Source organism: Panthera tigris, chromosome A3, assembly GCF_018350195.1.
Source record: "Panthera tigris isolate Pti1 chromosome A3, P.tigris_Pti1_mat1.1, whole genome shotgun sequence".
Lineage (NCBI taxonomy): Eukaryota > Metazoa > Chordata > Mammalia > Carnivora > Felidae > Panthera > Panthera tigris.
Genome location: NC_056662.1, coordinates 107,422,452 through 107,442,813, shown reverse-complemented (window position 1 = coordinate 107,442,813; position 20,362 = coordinate 107,422,452). Strand labels below are relative to the sequence as shown.

The 20,362-nt window shown below is 36.6% G+C and overlaps 1 protein-coding gene across 4 annotated transcripts in view; it reads right to left on the bottom strand.

Moving 5' to 3' along the window:
* The window catches only part of MAP4K3 (mitogen-activated protein kinase kinase kinase kinase 3), a 203,706-nt gene that overhangs the window by 94,220 nt on the left and 89,124 nt on the right, over positions 1-20,362 (bottom strand). For all 4 annotated transcript variants that reach the window (XR_006215916.1, XM_042982110.1, XM_042982111.1 and 1 more), the window contains exon 3: positions 4,532-4,622. Coding sequence is in view for 3 of the 4 variants with exons in the window: in XM_042982110.1 (XP_042838044.1) it covers positions 4,532-4,622 (91 nt within the window). In the remaining variant the exon portion in view is untranslated. The remainder of the gene's footprint in view (positions 1-4,531; positions 4,623-20,362) is intronic.

Below are 20,362 nucleotides of genomic sequence, written 5' to 3'. Positions count from 1 at the left end.
TCACACAGCTTTCTCTGATTCCCTTACTCTGACAAAATCAGATTTTCTACCGTCTTTACACTTTGCGTCTTATGTGGAAATTATTATTGTACCTAGCATACTATGTTGCAATTATTTGCTCATGAGTATTTCTTCTATTAGATTATAAACTCCTTAAAGGCAAGGATTATGTTTTATCTGTCTTTACATATCTAGAACCCAATACAGCACTCTATACATCCAAAGAAATGTAAAAACACTTTGTTAATGGTGGTGATTTACAAATATGTTATTATTATGTGATAAATTATGCTCATTGAAACTAGTATTCTTGATTTCAAAGGTTTAAAATCTCTGATCCAAATTAGTATTTTTTACTGTATGGATCTAATCTATTGGCTTATTTTTTTTTTTTAATTTTTTTTTCAACGTTTTTTATTTATTTTTGGGACAGAGAGAGACAGAGCATGAACGGGGGAGGGGCAGAGAGAGAGGGAGACACAGAATCGGAAACAGGCTCCAGGCTCCGAGCCATCAGCCCAGAGCCTGACGCGGGGCTCGAACTCACAGACCACGAGATCGTGACCTGAGCTGAAGTCGGACGCTTAACCGACTGCGCCACCCAGGCGCCCCAACTATTGGCTTATTTTTTGAGGAGCATTTGCTGTTTTTCAACCTCAACTTTAAGAGTTTAAACTGGAGAGAAGTATCTCAATTTTTTAAATATATTATGAAAGGATATGCTGGGCTAGGAATGCTTAGAAGGAACCTAAAGAGTCATTATTTACTTAAAAGAAGCAATAGTTAAGCTCTACTAGGATTAAAGAATAGGTCTATGATTACTTAACTCTGTTGTTTTAGGAACACACATAAATATACAAATAAAAATCTACACCAAATCAGGACTATTTACTTTTTTATACTTCAGAGAGAAGTTTTGTCCATCCAGTTCTCATTGTACAGTATATGTACTTAAGTACTTAATAAACATAGACTTTTAATGATATTGAAGAGAGGAACAGAGAATGTCCTATTAAGAATAACATAAGATACTCTGTTTTTTAGCAGCTCCGTTTCTGTATTTCTTCAGGAAATGAGGATGGCTACCCTGTTACAAAACAGGCTTCTGAACTTAATTACATGCTGGTCATCTATTCAGTAAATTCATAGGATAAGGCTGATTCCCTGAAGGGGAAATTTACTAATGGTAAAACCACATTAGCTCAATTTCCTCATTATTTTGGTCTAAATTTGTTGTAATAGGCTATAATGGCAATAAAATACAAGGAAGAAAGTTGCTAAGAACAGTACGCATTTTAGGGGGTTTGTATCAAGTTTTAAAAAATAAGCTCCCTGCCTTTTGTAAAATCATTCAATAATGAGAAGAAATCCAAGAAACCATGTTCCCTTTAAGACTAAATCTGGCCTTCCTAGGCTGAGTACTATAGAATACCAAAAAGATAGCCAACCAGGTACCTGTACATACCTGGTATCTGGTTTAAGTCCACCACCAACAATGAGTAGTTGGATGACCTAACGAAGTCACTGATCCAGCACCCCACTTTCTCATCAGTAAAAAGAGTGGGACTAGTGACAAGATCTCTTAGTCCCTTCCAGCTCTAACATCCTGCAAGTCTAATCATTAGTATTTCACACTCCAAATTTGACTGAGTCTGGACTTTAATTAGGGAAGAAGGGAAAAATCTCTATAGAAAAAAAGAGGCAGAGAAAGAGAAGATTAATTGCTGTTCTATGTTATACTACATTTGCTTTTCTATCACTTTCATCAGCTATGCCAGCTACAGAATAAAATCATCTACTTAAACCAGTATTTCTTATATTAGATCATACAACTCCACTAACACAGGTAGCTCTACTGAAAAAAACGACTCTAATGTTGTCTGTTTTACTTTGGTTTTGGGGCAAGTTTGCTCTTTGTATTCTTATATTTGGATTCAAAGAACCCCTTTAAAAATTTCATCTAGCTATACACAAAACATGAGCCTGGGTGGCTCAGTCAGTTAAGCGTCCAACTCTTGATTTGGGCTCAGGCCATTATCTCACTGTTCCGGAGACAGAGCCCTGGGTCTCTGCACGGACAGCATGGACCCTACTTGGGATTCTCTCTCTCTGACCACCCCCACCCCCCACACTCTCTCTCAAAATAAATAAATAAAATTAAAAAAGAAAAGATATTCAACATATAGTCAGAATACACATTTCCTAAAATTTTAAAGTAAATACAATTTTTGTTAAGCATAATCTAACTGGCTCTCTCCTGTACGTCTAAAAGTGAAGGTTAATGGACATGTTACTAAAGAGTTGCACTATTTTGCTGCAAGCCAAAGCCAAGATTTATAAACAAAACTGGATACAAACTCGTAAGTAATTCACCTTTTGGGGGTAACAAGAACAAATGTTTTGCTGCCTAACCTGTGTGGGAAGACTCTTGCCTAAGTAACACAGTCAAATGTCCAGTTTAGTGTTAGGATTTTTGGGGGGCAATGGGAGGGACCTGAGGGAGTGGGGGTGGAAGTTTATTTGGTCAGCTCTTTTGGCAAGGAGGCAAAAGGGCTAAGTCAAAAGTCATGTGATCTATGAACACAATATTACAGAAAGAACGTAGAACCTTACTGTCAATAACTTGAAATTGGACTGTAAACTAATTACTTGATGTTGAACTCTCTCAAGCATCTTATTTGTAAAATGGAAATAGTATCTACCATAGAGAAATACTGGTAACAGTGTTGCTGAAAAGATCAAATGAGGCACTAACATGATAACACTTAAAAATAGTTAAGAAATAGTAATAGTAACAGCAGCAATAGTAGTAGTTAATAGGAGTTAATGTTTATGGAGCATTTATTTTATTTTAATCACTGTTGGAAACACTACATGTGTTTACTCATTATCCTTGTAGCTATCACATCTTGTATCTATTATTATTATTCCTATTTTATAGATGAGGAAATGGAGGCTCAGAGTAGTTAAGTAATTTGCTGTGAGGCACACAGTTAATAAATGATGGAGTCAGGACTCAACCAATCCAAACGATCTCACTCCAGAACTCTTAACCACCAAAGATGCTATTGTCTTGATGGCAGAAAGACCAAGGTGCCATATAAATGGATGGGGCTATCCCAGAATAATAGGTTAGCCTTTGAATGGTCCCATAGTTCCTGACGACTCAGACCATGTTTGAGAAAAACTCTTAGACCAAAGACCTGTTTGCCCTTGGGGGGAAAAGTATTTTGTGATGCTTCTCCCAATTGAGTATAAGTAGGTCATTTTGTTAGGAGCAACAACAGTAATAAAACGAATTGTCCTGAAGTGATGATTTTAACGTGTTAGCAGCAATCAATTATTTTTATCACAAACTTAACTGAGTTTTAAGAGATTGTTTCTTTGACCTGATACAGTAATTGTCTGTGTTGGGTCTGTCCATAAAATAAAAACTGAACCAGAAATTGTGTTAGGTATTATTTGAACCACTTACCATTAAAGTGGTTTTAAATTGGCTGTTATAGAACTCATTCAAAATATATAATAGTCATTGACCTGGTCGTAGTATCTGTCCCTACATAAACTAACGTCTCCACTAAACCTACTCTTCAACCTTAATGAAGATGGGGCAATCAAAACTGTTCAAGAGTGGTTAGAATCAAGAAGAGCTGGTTTGGTTGGCTTTTCGAAAGCTGGAAAGAGGGGGCAGAACTGCCCTGTCTTTTCCATATGCTGTGCCTACATCAGGAGAGAAGTGTTTTTTTTAATACCTGGGTCATATGACAATGGAAGCTGGGATAAGCTACTTCCTTATATATCCCACAGTACATCCACCAGAATAAAACATTAAGGGTTTTTTAATACATAAGGAAGAGAACATTCGTCAATCCTCCTTTTGGAAGGAACCTTAAAAACAAGTCAGTCACAGAGTTCAGCTCACAACTGCACAGAGAAGTAAATGGAAAAACAGGATTTGACCTTGAGGTCAACCCCTATGGACTATGACCTGGGGAACCCAGCGTGGTCCTGCCAGACCAAAGCAAGAGACTGCAATTCACAGTGTAAGTTTACTTTACAACCTGGGAAAATAAGAAGTTAGTGAAATAATTATAGTTCCTAGTCCTTTGGACAAAATGAAGGGAAGGGATGATGCAATACCCTGAGCTAGAAGCATAAAAGAAAGAAAAAGTTTCTAATAAAAACCTAGCAGTTAGAGATGCTCCTGACTTTCTAAATATACCCAAGTCTGTGAGTAAGGGGCAACAGAATGGCATATTTAGATCTCTGGTCTACCACGCAAAGATTAACCATAAAAGTTCATTTTTACTTGCAAGTTTCTTCACTGAAACCACATCCAGAATTCCCAAGAGTACAAGAGACAAATCAGACTATGATATTGATTACAGAATGAACATAAACAGGTCAGAAATAAAAATTTCATTCACACAAAAATATCCTATCTTCAAAGCATGAAGAAAACTACAAAGCATGCTATTAGAGCTAACTTTATTTTGTTAAATGTATTAGGTGATGGGAAACAAAAATGTACCTGAGATAGCTTCCAAAATAAGCAACAATATTTGGGTGTTTACAGTCTTTCATCATAATAATTTCTTGCTGTACAACTGCAAAATCTTCTCCTAGAATAAAAAACAAGCATGTCGAATATTTAGTAGGTAAGTTTCAAAATGTCAGTTTGTTTCAAAACATAATAATGTTACTGATGTTATATTTAATTACACTTTCAGTCTTTAGTTAACAAAAAGTACAGTGATTAAAAGTGTGAACTCAGGTCCCAGACTATCTAGATTCAAATACTAACTCTGTCCCTTACTAAGCTGTGTTAATTTGAGCAAGTTACTTGACCTGTGCCAATTTCTTCCTCTGCAAAATGGGGATAAAAATAGTAATAATTTGTCCTAAGACTGTTGGAAAAATTAAATGGGCTAATTTGCGTAAAATGCTTAGAATGGTGCCTGGTACAGAGTAAGTGCTATATAAACATTTGTTATTATTACTATTACACACTGGACATAATCATCATATAATTCACTAGAAAACATACACAGCTTTTTTCCTTTATTACCAAATAACATTTACTATAATGATAGCACAAGGAAGTAGTTCTTTTTAAGTTAGGGCAGGAACCCTTATGCACCAAGAGTGTCAAATATACCTCCACAGGCTCTTGGCTGAGAGAGCCACCCTCTAGCAGCACTGGGTTACCAGATGGCCCACATACACAGGCTTCTCCTATATTCAACTGCCTTGTTCCAGCCATATTCGGATGCAGAATGGAATTGTATTTAGCCTGGTCAGACTATTAGCAAATAATCTCCTTCTACTCCCTTCTTGCCCAAATTCTCCAAAATAAGATCTGGCAATCCTATAGCAGTGTTGCATGGTATGGCTCCTGAATGAACACTTGTGATAGAAAGAGAACTGCAGTGAATGCAAATGTGGTGAACCAGGGACCAGGTAGAAGGAACAAATGGTAGTCCTTACATCTACATGAAAGTAGCTTTGCACTACTTTGAGTTTTTAAAAGCTTTATATACTATGAACAGCCTCATTTCCAATGTATATTAGTGGCAAAGTAAGAAACAGATTCCCTAAATTACAGCTCAAACTGTAAGTATGAGGTCATTATGGCAAGCCCTGACATTTCTTGCCTTGGCAGTTTCCTACTGTAAACCTAATTGAGACTTGAAGTAGCCTAGCCATGAACCATTTGAACCCAATGTCAAAACCCACTCTACTGTCCCAGTTACAAGGGAAGAAATAAAAGACAAAAGGCAGTATGTCAGATTCTTAATTTCTGCAATGAAGTAAATACAAAATCAAAGATCTCCAAAGGGAGAACAGAAAACTTTTATGCTTCCAAATTTTCAGAAGAAAATCACTGAACTAGGATTCTCTTCTGACTTTATTCCCCATCAAGAATTCCTGATATTCATCATATTAAGAAAAATCCAATTTGTAACAATAAATTAAAAATCTAATTAGAAATAATAAAGCCAAATAAAACTAATACCAAATTTCAGGCACATATTAAATACTTTGAAAGTTCTAAATTTTGCTTTTTCACCTGCCTCTCAATTACGCATTTCCCCAAAGCAGTGAAGGGCTTACACAAGATCAAAGTTGATCTAGTTTGATGGTCAGAGGATAACAGCTGTTGTTCTGGTGGTAGTCATTCTACAACCTCAAAGGGAGATAGCTTTAGAATAAAGTTGATCTGTAGAAAGCATTGAGGAGAAACAGGAAAACAGGGGAAGGAAGAAGGCTTGCCTGAGCCACCGCAGCTAGCCTCATCTGACTCTGTAAGCTTCAGATATACCTGCACGTGATCAATAAATTCCCTGTTTGTATTGTTTAAGCTACCCTGAGTTGTGGTTTCTGTTACTCACAACTGTATCACATCTTCTATGGTGATCTTTGCACATATCATAGCCCTTATGACACTGCATCAGTGCATGTCTACGTTCTCACTAGAATATCACATCCTCTGGAACAAGATTATGTCTTAGTCATCTTTGTATCCATAGCAACTAATATGTGATCAATAGAACTGTTGCCTGAATGAATCTGTAATACCACATAATTCCTCTACAAGCTGACACTAAATCAAGAATGCTGCTTTTGGTTTAATTTCAACCAGTTATTACCATGTTTTATATAATTAATTGCTTATTTGCTACTCTCATATTTTACAAAAACCTGTGAATGGCTTTAAGTCTTCAACTACCCTCTTTCCCAGAAACTGGTGTTAACCCAAAATGCTTCCTTTTTTCTTATCAAGTCATTTCTATGTGCTTAGGAGAATGGCTGAGTTAAATTCAACATTTTGGGGGGGGGGGGAGTAAAAAAAATGCACAATTCGATTTTTAAAGGTAACTGAAAAAGGGTGATTTGGGTAGGAAAAAAAAAAAAAACAGAGTTTAATGCAGCAGTAATCCAAAGAAGCCTTACAGTAGATTTAAAGCGCTTTCATCAAAGCTCCAGAGAACTATATTTCAAATAATAAATTAACAGGCACCCCCATCCCAAATCCTAGCACACTTAATTGGATACTGTAGACTGGGATGGTTATACCAGACAATTTCTACAGATTCTTTCCAATTCTGAGAGTCTAGGATTTTATGTAAAATTTTTAGACACTGAAGTAAGGAATATATTTTCCAAAAAATGGCAGAGAAAAAAAAGACAAGGAAAAGGGAAAAGGGAAAAGGGAGAAGGGAGAAGGGAGAAGGGAGAAGGGAGAAGGGAGAAGGGAGAAGGGAGAAGGGAGAAGAAAAGAAAAGAAAAGAAAAGAAAAGAAAAGAAAAGAAAAGAAAAGAAAAGAAAAGAAAAGAAAACCATAACAGAAAAACAGGCAAACCTGTAAGTAGACCGGATCATGAATAAACAGGCAGAAAAACAGAAACTAAGACATGAAAATTTCTCTACATAAACATGACGCACAGTGTGTTCAATAAATGTTAACTATTTGCAGGAGGCTGAATAATGGCCCTAGAAGGGTTCTAATCCCTAAAACTTGTCAATATGACCGTATACGGCAAAAGGGTTTTTACAAGTGTGATGAAATTAAGGATCTTGAGATGGGGAAATTACCCTGAATTCTCTGGATCATCTAAATGGAATCACAAGTGTCCTTGTAAGAGGGAAGAAGAGGGAGACTTGACTATAAGAAGGCCAAGAAGCAAGTTGCTATGGTTTGAAGATGAAGGAAGAGGCCAAGAATTAAGGAGTGCAAGGAATATGGCTCTAGAAGCTGGAAAAGGCAAGCAAAGAGATTCTCCCTTAAGGTCTCCAGAGAGAGTGCAGCCCTGTTGACACTTGGCTCTTGACCCAGTGAAACACACTCTGGATTTCAGAATTCCAGAACTCTAAGAGAAAAAGGTGTGCTTTTCAAGCCGTCAATTTGGTAGTAAGTTGTTACAGCAGCCACAGGAAATTAACACATTATTACTATCAACATTATTACTGTGGCAGAGCTGGCTAGCCATTCTCAATCTGTGTACTCCTTCCGCAGTGTAGAAGTTACTGGTGAGAGACAATCATCTAGTCAAAGATGACACTTCCTTCACAGTGAACACTGATGCGCCTAAGGACTAGTTCTTGCCAATGGAAACTGAGCAAAAGTAATGTGTCCTTGTTGCACGATTTATTTCCCTATCAGCAAACTACATGACACTGTGAGGCCCCAAGAATTGCAAGAAGTCTGGGTCCCTGAGTCACTAAAAGGAAGAAAGTCATCCAACAACTTGAACATCTGCACTGAACTATTACATAAACTTGATTATGTTAAGCCATTCATATGTTCTAGTTTAGTTATTACAGTAGTCAACATTATTCTAAGCTGATAGAATTATTACCATCCATTTATGAAAAACGTTGTCCAAACTGTAGTAGGTGCTTCACAAATGTTTTAGAGTTTTAACAAACTTTTTTTTTTTTTTAACAAAAAAAGACTCAGTTCTTCCATTTAATAAAGAACAGATACAATGACAGATAACAATGAACCAGATTATAGACATTTCTATTTGGTATACAATGCTTTCCTGTAAACAGCTATATTTAGTCAGATGTGTGAGAACAAACAAGGAGACTTCAATGCCATGGAGGTGGGTCTTTCCCTGAAAACTACAAGAAAACACAGAATCCCTAATACCTCCTTGCCTTTTAGATACAAACTAACAATCACTGTATTTCCAAAATTTCATAAAATTCTTTACTTTTTCTTTGACAAAATAGTACTTAAGTCAAATATCCAACTAACTGCTTTTTTGGTATGCCTCGTTATTTTCACTAGTGTCAACTGTGTATGTTTTATAAAGTACATTAACACAAGCATTTTGAATTAATAAACTACTTACTTTTTTGTAAAACTGTAATAAGAATTCAGTAATATAATTATACAAATATTGTTGTTCAGATAAATATTGTGAAACTGTCAAAATGGAACTATTTCACTTAGCATAATACTCTCCAGTTCCATCCACATTGCTACAAATGGCCAGATTTCATTCTTTCTCATTGCCAAGTAGTATTCCATTGTATATATAAACCACATCTTTATCCATTTGAGGGTTGATGGGGGGTGAGGGAAAGAGGAAAGTGGGTGATGGGCATTGAGGAGGGCACCTGCTGGGATGAGCAGTGGGTGTTGTATGGAAACCAATTTGACAATAAGTTATATTAAAAATAAATAAAATTAAATTAAATAAAATAAATAAATGCAAAAAAATAAAACATGAAAAAAATGGAACTATTGGTTAAGAGGTAGCAATGTCATTTGGTCTGCGTAACAGCTTATGGATCTAATTCCATCCAAGTCGTTATATGAAGGCAGTTGACATGTCCCTTCACACTAAACGGAAGCACAGTTTATCTGAAAATCAAACCAGGAAAATTTAAGGATTATCTTGCATTGGGAAGTGAACCAAGAGACAAGTATGTTCGTGTTTTCAAAGAACCAAGTCTTAGTCTATCTGTAAACTGTGTATTCTATTTCCCTAGTTCTGCCCCCTGTGAAGTAAACACAAGTTTACAAGGCATCCTCAATTTCCCTTGGTGTTCTTACTTTGTTTCCTGTATCCTATTTTGTTTCTTTGTTTTCTTATTTTCCTTCAGTCATCTTTATGTCTTTCTTCCAAGTGTTTGACATCTTCACAATCCTAATAAGTTGTGATGGTTTTCCAGAAATGTCTTGACAAGTGTCATTATAATAAAATAATTCTCTGCATTATCAACAGTTATTTAACACAGCAAGTTAGAATTTAAAATACTTTTAATTATCATTTTTTTAAGATTTCAAAAACAAGTTTTCTCAACTTGTTATAGATACGATTTACCTTCTAGTGTAGAACTCTGTAATGAGGTGTTTGTGTGTGTGTGTATATGTACATATACGCACATATATGTATATATATACATACATACACGTACATATATACATTTGTGAAATTATATATATATATCTATATATAGATAGATATATCTTGTATCTATATCTATATCTATATATAGATATAGATATAGATATAAGATATATATATCTCGTTTGTAAAAATACCTAACACTTTACAGTTGGATAAAGATGAGTAGTTTTTTTTTTTTTTTTTTTAAGGGGGAGAGGGGCAGAGAGAGAGAGGGAGAGAATCTTAAGCAGGCTCCATGCTCAGTCTGGAGCCCGATGTAGGTAGGGCTCAACCCCATGACCCTGTGATCATGACCTAAGCCCAAATCAACAGATGCTCAACTGACTGAGCCACCCAGGTGCCCCCAGTTATTCTCTTTAGATGGTGTTTCTTGAGAATACATTCAACAACCACCATACACTGAGCAGCAAATATGATACAAGTGAGAATGTGCTTAGAAACTATAGGTAGAGTTCCAGAAATGAACAATACTTTCCTTGACTTTAAGAAACTTCCAGGGGACGTGAAATCTGTACTATAATAACTATAATAGTTTAAACTCAAACCTTAAGTAATTCCTTTATTTCTATAACATCAAATCTATACTTTGCTATTGGACTCACCATGTTTAGCACAGTGTCATAATTAGGGACATGTACTTTGGAATCAAAATACTGATTTATGAAACCTGATTTCACAGCTTTCTGGCTGTATGATCTTGGGCAAATTCATTCATATTCTTTTTCTGAATTCAGGTTCCTCATAAAATGGAGATAACAGTGTCTCCCTCTAATTCTCTTATTGGAAGGATTAGATGAAAGAATACTTCAATGCTTAGAACGAGGCTTCACAAATGTTCGTTACTATTATCTCCCAGTATGATTTGTTATTTGTAATTTTACATTATTTCTCCTACTATTCTCCCCCTTCACTCGGCTTCAGCCACACTGTCTCCCTTGCTTTTTTCCCTGAATAGCATAAATGAGCTCCTGACTCTCAGCCTTTACACCTTCTATTCAGACTACCTAAAGTGCTCTCTTAACCCAGACGGCTTGCTTCCTCACTTCTTTCAAGGCTCTACTCATCTGTTGCCTTCAAGGTGAGACCTTCTCTGATACCCCTATACAAAATAGCAACCCACAATCACAACTCTACAACTGCTCTTACAGTACATTACTGCCCTTAGTTTTCTCTGTAGCACTTGCCATATCTAACATACTATATGTCTACTTAGTCACTGTGTCTCCTAACACAAAATAGGGGCACTGAATATGAATGAGTCAATGAATTATTCTAGAAGTACTAAGAAACTGAAATCCACAACAGAAAAAAATAGGTGGATAAATAGTAAAAATACAAAATTCTCATTATTAGTATATATGATATGTTCCCAGAAAGCAAGCAAATAAAAATCAACTGAAAAAACAACCAGAAACAATTTTTTAAAATGCTTAAATTAACAAATTAGAATACATCAAATCAAATTATATATCTAAGGATAAGCATCAAAATGTGTAGGCCATAAATAAAGTATTTTGGGAGATAAAAGATCTAAACAAATGGAAAGATGGGGTGCCTGGGTGGCTCGGTCAATTAAGCGTCTGACTCCTGATTTTGGCGCAGGCCATGATCTCGCGGTTCATGGGTTCAAGCCCTGTGTCAGGCTCAGCGTTGCCAGCCTGGAGCCTGCTTGGGATTCTCTATCTGCCCCCCCCACCGGCCTCAAAATAAATAAACATTTTTAAAGAATGGAAAGACACTTCACTTTTGAAGAGAAGACTTTATTATAGTAAAGATGGCAACTGTCTCTTGAATTAATCCCTGAATTAATGTAATACACCAACCAAAATACCAACCAAATCTTTTTCTGAACATAAAAAAATTTAAAATTATATTCATCAGAAAAGAAAAACATGGGAGAACCATTTTGTAATTGGTATTACTTTAAAATAAGTAGCTCTTATTTAAGAATGGATATGTCCAGAAGAATTCTCACCTTTTTTTGATTCTTTGTCTACCCTGGATCATGTTAAATGTCTTCTGCCAGAGTGATAAGGAAAAGAAATAAAAAGCATCCAAATTGGAAAGGAACAAGTAAAACTATCTCTGTTTGCAGATGACATGATCTTATAAGTAAAAAACCCTAAAGACTCCAAAAAACAGACAACTATAAGCATTAAAAAATTCAGCAACATTGCAGAATATAAAATCAACATACAAAAATTAGTTGTGTCTACATACTGGAGCAATAAATAATCCAAAAAGAAAATCAAGAAAAACCTCAATTACAATCTCATCAAAAAGAATAAAATAGTTGGAAATAAACTTAACCAATGAGGTGGAAGGCTTGTATACTAAAAACTAAAGACACAAATAAAGTCCATATTATAGACTGGAAGACTTTATATTGTTAAAGTGTCCATACTAGCCAAAGTGATCTACAGATTCAACGCAATCCTTATAGAAATCCAGTGGCTTTTGTTTTGTTTAGTTTTGCAAAATAGAAAAACACAACCCTAAAAGTCATATAAAACAACCACAAAGGATCCTGAATATCCAAAACAATCATGAGAAAAAAGAACCAAGCTGGAGACCTCACATTTCTTGATTTCAAACATGCTACAAAGCTATAGTAATTAAAATAGGGCAGTACTGGCATAAACACAAACATATAGACCAATGGAACAGAACAGACAGCCCAGAAATAAACCCACACACGTATGGTCAACTGATTTTCAACAAGGGCATGACGACTACTGAATGGGGATAGAATAATCTCTCCAATAAATGGCGCTGGAAAAACTGGATATCCACATGCAGAAAAATGAAATTGGACCCTTATCTTACACCATACACAAAAAGCAACTCAAAATGGATTAAAGACTTAAACTCAAGACCTGAAAATGTAAAACTTCTACAAGAAAACATTGGGGGAAAACTTCGTAACACTGGTCTTGGCAACGATTTCTTGGATATGACACAAAAAGAACAAGCAACAAAGGCAAAAATAGACAAGTGGGACTACATCAAACTAAAAAACTTCTCGCACAGCAAGGAAAACAATCAACAGAGTGAAAATGCAAACTACAGAATGGGAGAAAATATTTGTAAGCCAGGTATCTGATAAGGGGTTAATATCCATATGGAACTCCCATAAATGAAAAGCAAAACATTCCAAAAAACCAAAACACCCTGATTAAAAAATGGGCAAAGGACTTGAATAGATATTTCTCTAAAAAATATGTACAAATGGCCCACAGATACGTGAAAAATGCTCAACACCATTAAGCATCAAGGAAATGCAAATCAAAGCCACAGAGATATCAACTCACAGCTGTTGGGATGGCCATTATCGAAAGAGAGAAAGAGAAGGAAAGAGAAACAGAAAGAAATAAAAAGAAAAAAGAAAAAGAGAAAAGAAAGACAGGGAGGGAGAATAGAAAAGGAAAAAGAAAAGGAAAGAAAGGTTTGTGAGAATGTAGAGAAATCTGAACACTTGTAAACTGTTGATAGGAATGTAAAATGATGCAGCTGCTATGGAAAACAGGAAACAGGTTCCTCACAAAAGGAAAAAACAGAGCTACCATATGATCCAGCAATACAACTTCTGGGTATTTATTTATTTATTTGTATTTATTTTTCTTAGAGAGAGTGAGCATGAGTAGGGTAGAGGAGAGGGAGAGAGAAAGAGAATTTTAAGCAGGCTCCACGTTCAGCATGGAGCCCAATATGGGGCTCGATTGCACAACTCTGAGATCATGACCCGAGCCAAAATCAAGAGTAAGACACTCCACTGACTGAGCTGTCCAGGCACCCCAACAGGTATAGAGTTTTAATCATGCAAGATGAAAACGTTCTAGAGATCTGCTGTACAACATTGTGCTTATAGTTAATGCTGTACTATACACTTAAAAATTTGTTAAGAAGCTAAATCTGTGGGTTTTTTGTTTGGTTTGGTATTTTTTAACCACATGCACACACACACATGCACACACAATGTTCTATGGCCAGAAAGAAAATTTAAACTTAGATTATGGGAAAGAAGTACGATTTTCCATGTCCATCTTATGGGTACTTCACTCATAAACATTCCTGCTTCCATTCTATTTTAAACACAGAGAGAGGTGCCTGGGTGGCTTAGTTGGTTAAGCATCCGACTTAAGCTCAGGTCATGATCTCATGGTTAGTGAGTTTGAGCCTCGCACTGGGCTCTGTGCTGATGGCTCAGAGCCTGGATTCGGATTCTGTGTCTCCCTCTTTCTCTGCCCCTCCCCTGCTTGCGCTCTTTCTCTCTCTCTCTCTCTCTCTCTCAAATAGAAACAAACATTAAAAAAGAATTGTTAAACACAGAGAAATGGCAATGTCCATCCATGCTACATGTATTTTATAACCAGTTTTGAGTTGCCTTTTAATTTGATTTATGGTACCATTCAAAATACATAATTTATAAAACTCCATTTCATATTATAGAAATAATAAATGGAATTAATAGTATTTCAGTAATCTATGGCTCTCTTCCCAGGACTGTTATTCTCTTAAACAAGCTGTCAACTACTGTCCCAAACCATCAGGGTACCAGGAAATACTGAAATCCAATTACTATCCTAAACTACCATGAAATCTAATGGCTAATTTTAAAGAGATAAGAAAATGACTTTAAGTAATTACAATATAAAATTGTAAAATATTTTTTGCAAACCACAGAACTAGTACCCAATTCTTAGTTTTGGGGAGAATACTCAAATTACAAATTAAAACCACACAGAACTATAAAGGAAGTATCTAATAGTTCCAAGGATTTCTAGATATTCCAATATAAATGAAAAAATGAATGATGATAGCAGTATTGGTATTTTTAAGGACTGCAAATAAGAAAATGACTCTTCAAATAGATGATCTAATGAAAATAACTTATAGTTTATTTTTTGTTTGGCCATCTTTTAATAAGTGTTTCTGATTAACAATGTTTAAAGTAAGTATCACTTACATTTGCATAAATGGTTACAAATCAACTCTGAACTTGAGTTCAACAGGATCAAGAAATTTCCTTGCTGAAACTAAACAGTGGAAGATTAAAATATCCTGACTGGTGTACCAGAACAGTTTCCATCATCATTCCATGATTAGGTATATTTGGTTTAAAGAAAACAGGATTCCCACTCCTAGGGGAAAGAAAACAAAAACAAAAACTCCTAATACAGCGTTTCTCCATCTTGTTTTCCTAATGGCCTTTCCCGATGAAATTTTAATGCCACAGATATTCTATATGTGTGTGTGTATCTGCACTGTATACATAAAAAGAGTAAAAAATTTTTTCACACCCAAAGAACGAAATTCTACTCATTTCATTTTAAATAAGTATTTGAGAAAACATTCCCCAATGTGAACGGATGGTCTCCAGGTAGTGAGGTTAGACTGACTTAACCAGAAATTCCTAACTAACCTTCTAGGTCTCCTTTTCTCTTACCTGGATCCAGCTCTTCTTTTGAGAGCCCAGTTTATCAACGTAGCTCTAATGGAAGATTCAAAATAAAGGAGGTACCCATAACTCAGTAGTGAATTCCCAGTACCAGTCCTCTGGATTATATCCCTACTACTTTATTAAAAATTACAGCGGCATACCTAGAATTTCTTTATGTAAAGTAGGTTTGTAGCAGGCTTGAAAGCTGGAGTGAGAACAAAAAGGACACACAAATCATGGTACAGATTTTAAACCAAGCAAAGAATATAATGGGCAATAATTTTTCTATCTTTACCATGCTTACAACAAGAACCACACTTTACTGTTTAGGGATAGTTCTAAAACTTCGAGCTCTCTAGTGTTCTGGTTCTCTCTCACAAGGCTTGGTTTAAAATACAATTTTCTATGCCTCCTGATCCGGAGGCTATGTAGGCATAAGTCACAGCTGAAAAAAACTTAAGAAAATATCAGTTCCCAAAATAAAAACAGTACAGCAAAACTATTCTCCCCATAACCTCAATTTGGACATACACTGTACCTCTTTCCTTTTCCGTAGTAGCCTATCAGTCATGTTTCAGTCCTGTTCCTCCTTCCGCCCTAAAATCTCATGCGGTCATCCCTGCCTTCCATGCTACTCAACTGTGGATGTTGTAAGAATAACAGGTCTTCTTACTCCCAGGATCTCTCTTCTCACTCTGTCCTATGTACACTGTGCTACTAACCTGTAAAAAAAAAAAAATCTCACAGTCTGCAGGGTAAAGTCTAAATCTTTCAGCTACTATTTACCGTTCTCCATAAACTATCATCAATCTGCTTTCTACACCTTGTTTCCCACTATACCCAAACAGAGCAGGCCGGGTATGTCAATACCATCTCTGCTTTCACAGTATCCTCATATGAAATACCCCTATTCTCCTATAGCTAGCAAAATCCTAGCCAGCCTTGGAGGCTCGGCTGAACTGTTCCTTTCCTAATTATACCAAGTGAAATGAACCTTACAACCTCTATGGAACCCATCAAATGAATCAGGATATATGTCCTATTTGTGTCCTTTCACAGAGCATCTTGCCTAGATACGCCCCATCTAGAGTATTTCACAGAGTAAACGACTAGTCAAAGCCAGCTATTCATTGACATGGGAATCGATTAAGTGTTTCTAGTCACAGTCCGCCCATTCCTTACTGTCAGCACAATTCAAATACACACATACCTGACTCAATCCCTGTAGTTAGGTTGCTACAAAAACACTCTCTAGTTCATTTTCACATTGGGTAACAAGCTCTATGAAGGCAGGAACCCTGTCTTTGTATCTTCTATCCTAACTAAATTGAGTGCTAAATATTCATGCAGCTAAATCCACTGAACAGACACACAGGATTGGAAATGAGGAAGAAATGGCAGCTATATTAAACAAAAAGTCCTTTGTTATTTGTGTTTTAATTTTGAGCATTATGACCCTTCAATTGTTAAATACAGAATCCGTCTAGTATAGTCAGCCTCAAGCCCATAACATGCCTCTAATATATTAAAGAATGGTTAAGCAACCCATGATTAATCTTTGAAAATTATCATAAATGATGTAACAAAGACTCTCTTTGCGATGGCAATAAGCACAGTGCAACACTGAATAAACAACAGGTGGTAAGGGATCTACTACTAACGCACTCCAGGGACACAGAAAAGGAGCCAGATAAATCATTTCCCTGGTGTCTTCTACTCTATGATGAAAATAAAGAGGAGAAAGCACCTCTCCTACCTCTCAGGACAGAAAAAAACTAATGTCAAAAGCAGACAGGAAAGAAAACTTATAAAATACAACTTTGGAGAACCATGAAGAAATAGTAGAGTGAGGTCTTTCCGGTACTTTTCGCACTTTCAGAATTTTGCTCTACAATTTAATAAAGGTTGCTCTCAATGAAAACAAAACATAATACCCTATTTTTCTTACTGCAAATTACCCTGCACACCAACCTCTATACTTTTCATTATGTTGGAAAAGGAATGAATTTCCCCATGTAGAAGAAATGAGCTTCTCCCATGAGTTGCTACCTAATTAATCAGTATTCTCTGCATTTACGTTCTACTTTAAAAACTAGTAGAATCGTGGTGCTGCAAGCAATACCACAAATGAGTAATTATGAGGAACTGTAATTAAATCCTATATTTTAGTGTGAAAAACTAAACAGTGGGCCAAGAATCAGAGGAATCAGATCCACAAATAAAACGTGTGAGTTTGGGGGAATTATAAATGCGGTGCCTACTTTTTCACAACAGGAAATATAAGGGTCAGGCTTAAGCAATTGTTCAAATAGTGCTTCCCCGTCACCACCTATTCTTTATGACAAAAATTTTGAAAGCTGTGAAACATCTGATAACCATTGAGAAAGAAGACCTAAAAAGTTCCCTATGGCTCCTAACAATGACTTTAAAACACACAAAGGAAAAAAAAAAAAGACTCAAGAGACCCACAATGACACCTTATAAGAACTGCAAGGTGATTTCTATTCTACTAGCAAGCTCTGCAATGAGCTCTCATCTTGATCCAATTTTAGTTTTCTTTTCAAATCAGTCTCCAAGAGTCAGCAGTGTGCTAGTCCGATCAGGTTAAAGACCACAGGAACAAACCTGGAACCTGATGAAGTCAGGTGTACTGATGCATTGCAATGAGGAAGACTGCACAGCAGAGGAATCCTGAGCCATCTCACAAAACAGAGGAAAGGTAACAGTTATGAGATTTGGGGAGGAGTGGAGTTTAGGTGAAATTTAAACTAAGCAGTGCTGTGACAGGCTTAGAGCAAAGCAGAGCGGTATGTAAAACGGGTCTACTTCAGGACTGGACTGCAAAGAGAACCCAATGTCCTCTTTCCTTAACAACTGTGTGGATGTTGTATCCAGAAACCCCTTATCTGAAGCTGTGTAACTCAGCTGTAGGTCAAGATTGCTTCTCATATCAAAATGACTTAAGATTCTCCAGACAAGAGGGTGATATTTTACTCTTCCAGATATAATTACACACAGCCAAGTTTCTGACAGTCTATGATTTTCAAGAACAAAGTTTCTTGGTATATAAGCAAGCCATCGTCACTCAGAGGGCTTATTACAACACTTTCCAACTGCATTATTCTTGGGAGAAACATTGTGTAAGGCTTTCTGTGTGTAATTCCAGCCTGACAAACAGCCAGGCAAATTTTTACTTTCTCCATTAGTTACTTGACATTCCCGTCTCCATTTTGTGTCAGAGCATGAAAAACTTGCTAATTAAACTGTTTACATTATGCTCTTTAGAAGGCAGAGTTGGGGCGCCTGGGTGGCTCAGTCGGTTGAGCGTCCGACTTCGGCTCAGGTCACGATCTCGCGGTCCGTGAGTTGGAGCCCCGCGTCAGGCTCTGGGCTGATGGCTCAGAGCCTGGAGCCTGCTTCCGATTCTGTGTCTCCCTCTCTCTCTGCCCCTTCCCCGTTCATGCTCTGTCTCTCTCTGTCTCAAAACTAAATAAACTTAAAAAAAAAAAAAATTAAAAAAAAAAATTAGAAGGCAGAGTTTACTTGCTAGTTTATCTTTTTTTTTTTTTAATATGAAATTTATTGTCAAATTGGTTTCCATACAACACCCAGTGCTCATCCCAACAGGTGCCCTCCTCAATGCCCATCACCCACCGTTTCCTCCCTCCCACCCACTGGTTTATCTCTTTTTTTTTGTATATTATTCATTAATTTCTCCACAAAAGATGCCCAGTTTGGGCAAATTTACAGGTTTTGAAGAAACATTTATATCTTACCCAGTGAAGTTCACTATTCCTTTAAAGTGCAGAGAAATCACTTAGCTGGGTAAGTGGTGGCTCTACCAACAAAGGCTTTCATGTACTAGCTCTAGGTTAAGTAAACATCCAGCTGAACTTGATACTACAGTTTCCACACCACTGCCAACTCCTGAGAGCAGGCAGAGGGCAGATTCTGGGGCCCACTGCCAGGGTGCAAATCCAAGATCCACTCTATTCAGGCAAGCATTTTAAACTTTCAGTGCCATCTGTTTCCTTATCTATAAAAAACAGGGATAATAATACAATGATTAAATGAGTCAACAACCAAAGCATTCGGACGGAGCCTGGCACAAAGTCTGTAAACATTAGCTATCTACTAGCAAAAAACCAAAAAAGAATCCTGGTTTAAACCGACCTATCTCTAAGAAATCTCTAAAGTATCTTCTGTCCAGTCTCCTAATCTTCCTCATTAATTTGATTTATCCAATAAATATTTACTGAGTCTTTAATAGGTGCCAGGCAACTTACCAGACACTGGGAATCTTATGTTAAAGAAAATGAATATGAAGTTTGCCTTCACAGAAATTATAGTCTTGTGAAGACTTCAGGACCACCACATTCTTACCAACAGTTCTTTCAACTTTTTTCTACTAAAAATAGACGCTTCAGGTGCCTGGGTGGCTCAGTCGGTTGAACATCTGACCCTTGAGTTTGGCTCAGGTCATGGAATTGAGCCCCATTATCGGGCTCTGCACTGAGTGTAGAGCCTGCTTGAGATTCTCTTTCTTCCCCCCACACTGCCCCTCTCCCGTGCTAGCACGCTCTCTCTAAAATTAAAAAAAAAAAAAAGAAAGAAAAAACAACACACACCCTTGTTGCTGAGGAAAAGATATCATCTCAAAGAATTGCTATCATTATAGACAGTTCCTTTAGAACAAGGCCCATGTCTTGGTGCTGATAACTTTAGTGCCTAACTATAAAGGGTCTTAACAATGTAAGAGTCAACAAATATTTTGTGGCATTTCCCTAATTCTTGGTTCTATAATTCATTTTTTTTCCAAACTGAATTTTACCGGTAATGTATACATTTAATGCATCTTTCTCCCTCATCATCTACACACACACACACACACACGCATAGCAAAAAAGCTATTATAAATCAGCAGCACATCTTACAACTAGGGTGACCAAGGACTGAAGGACTCTTAAGGACTCCCTGGAACATGGCACTTTCAGTA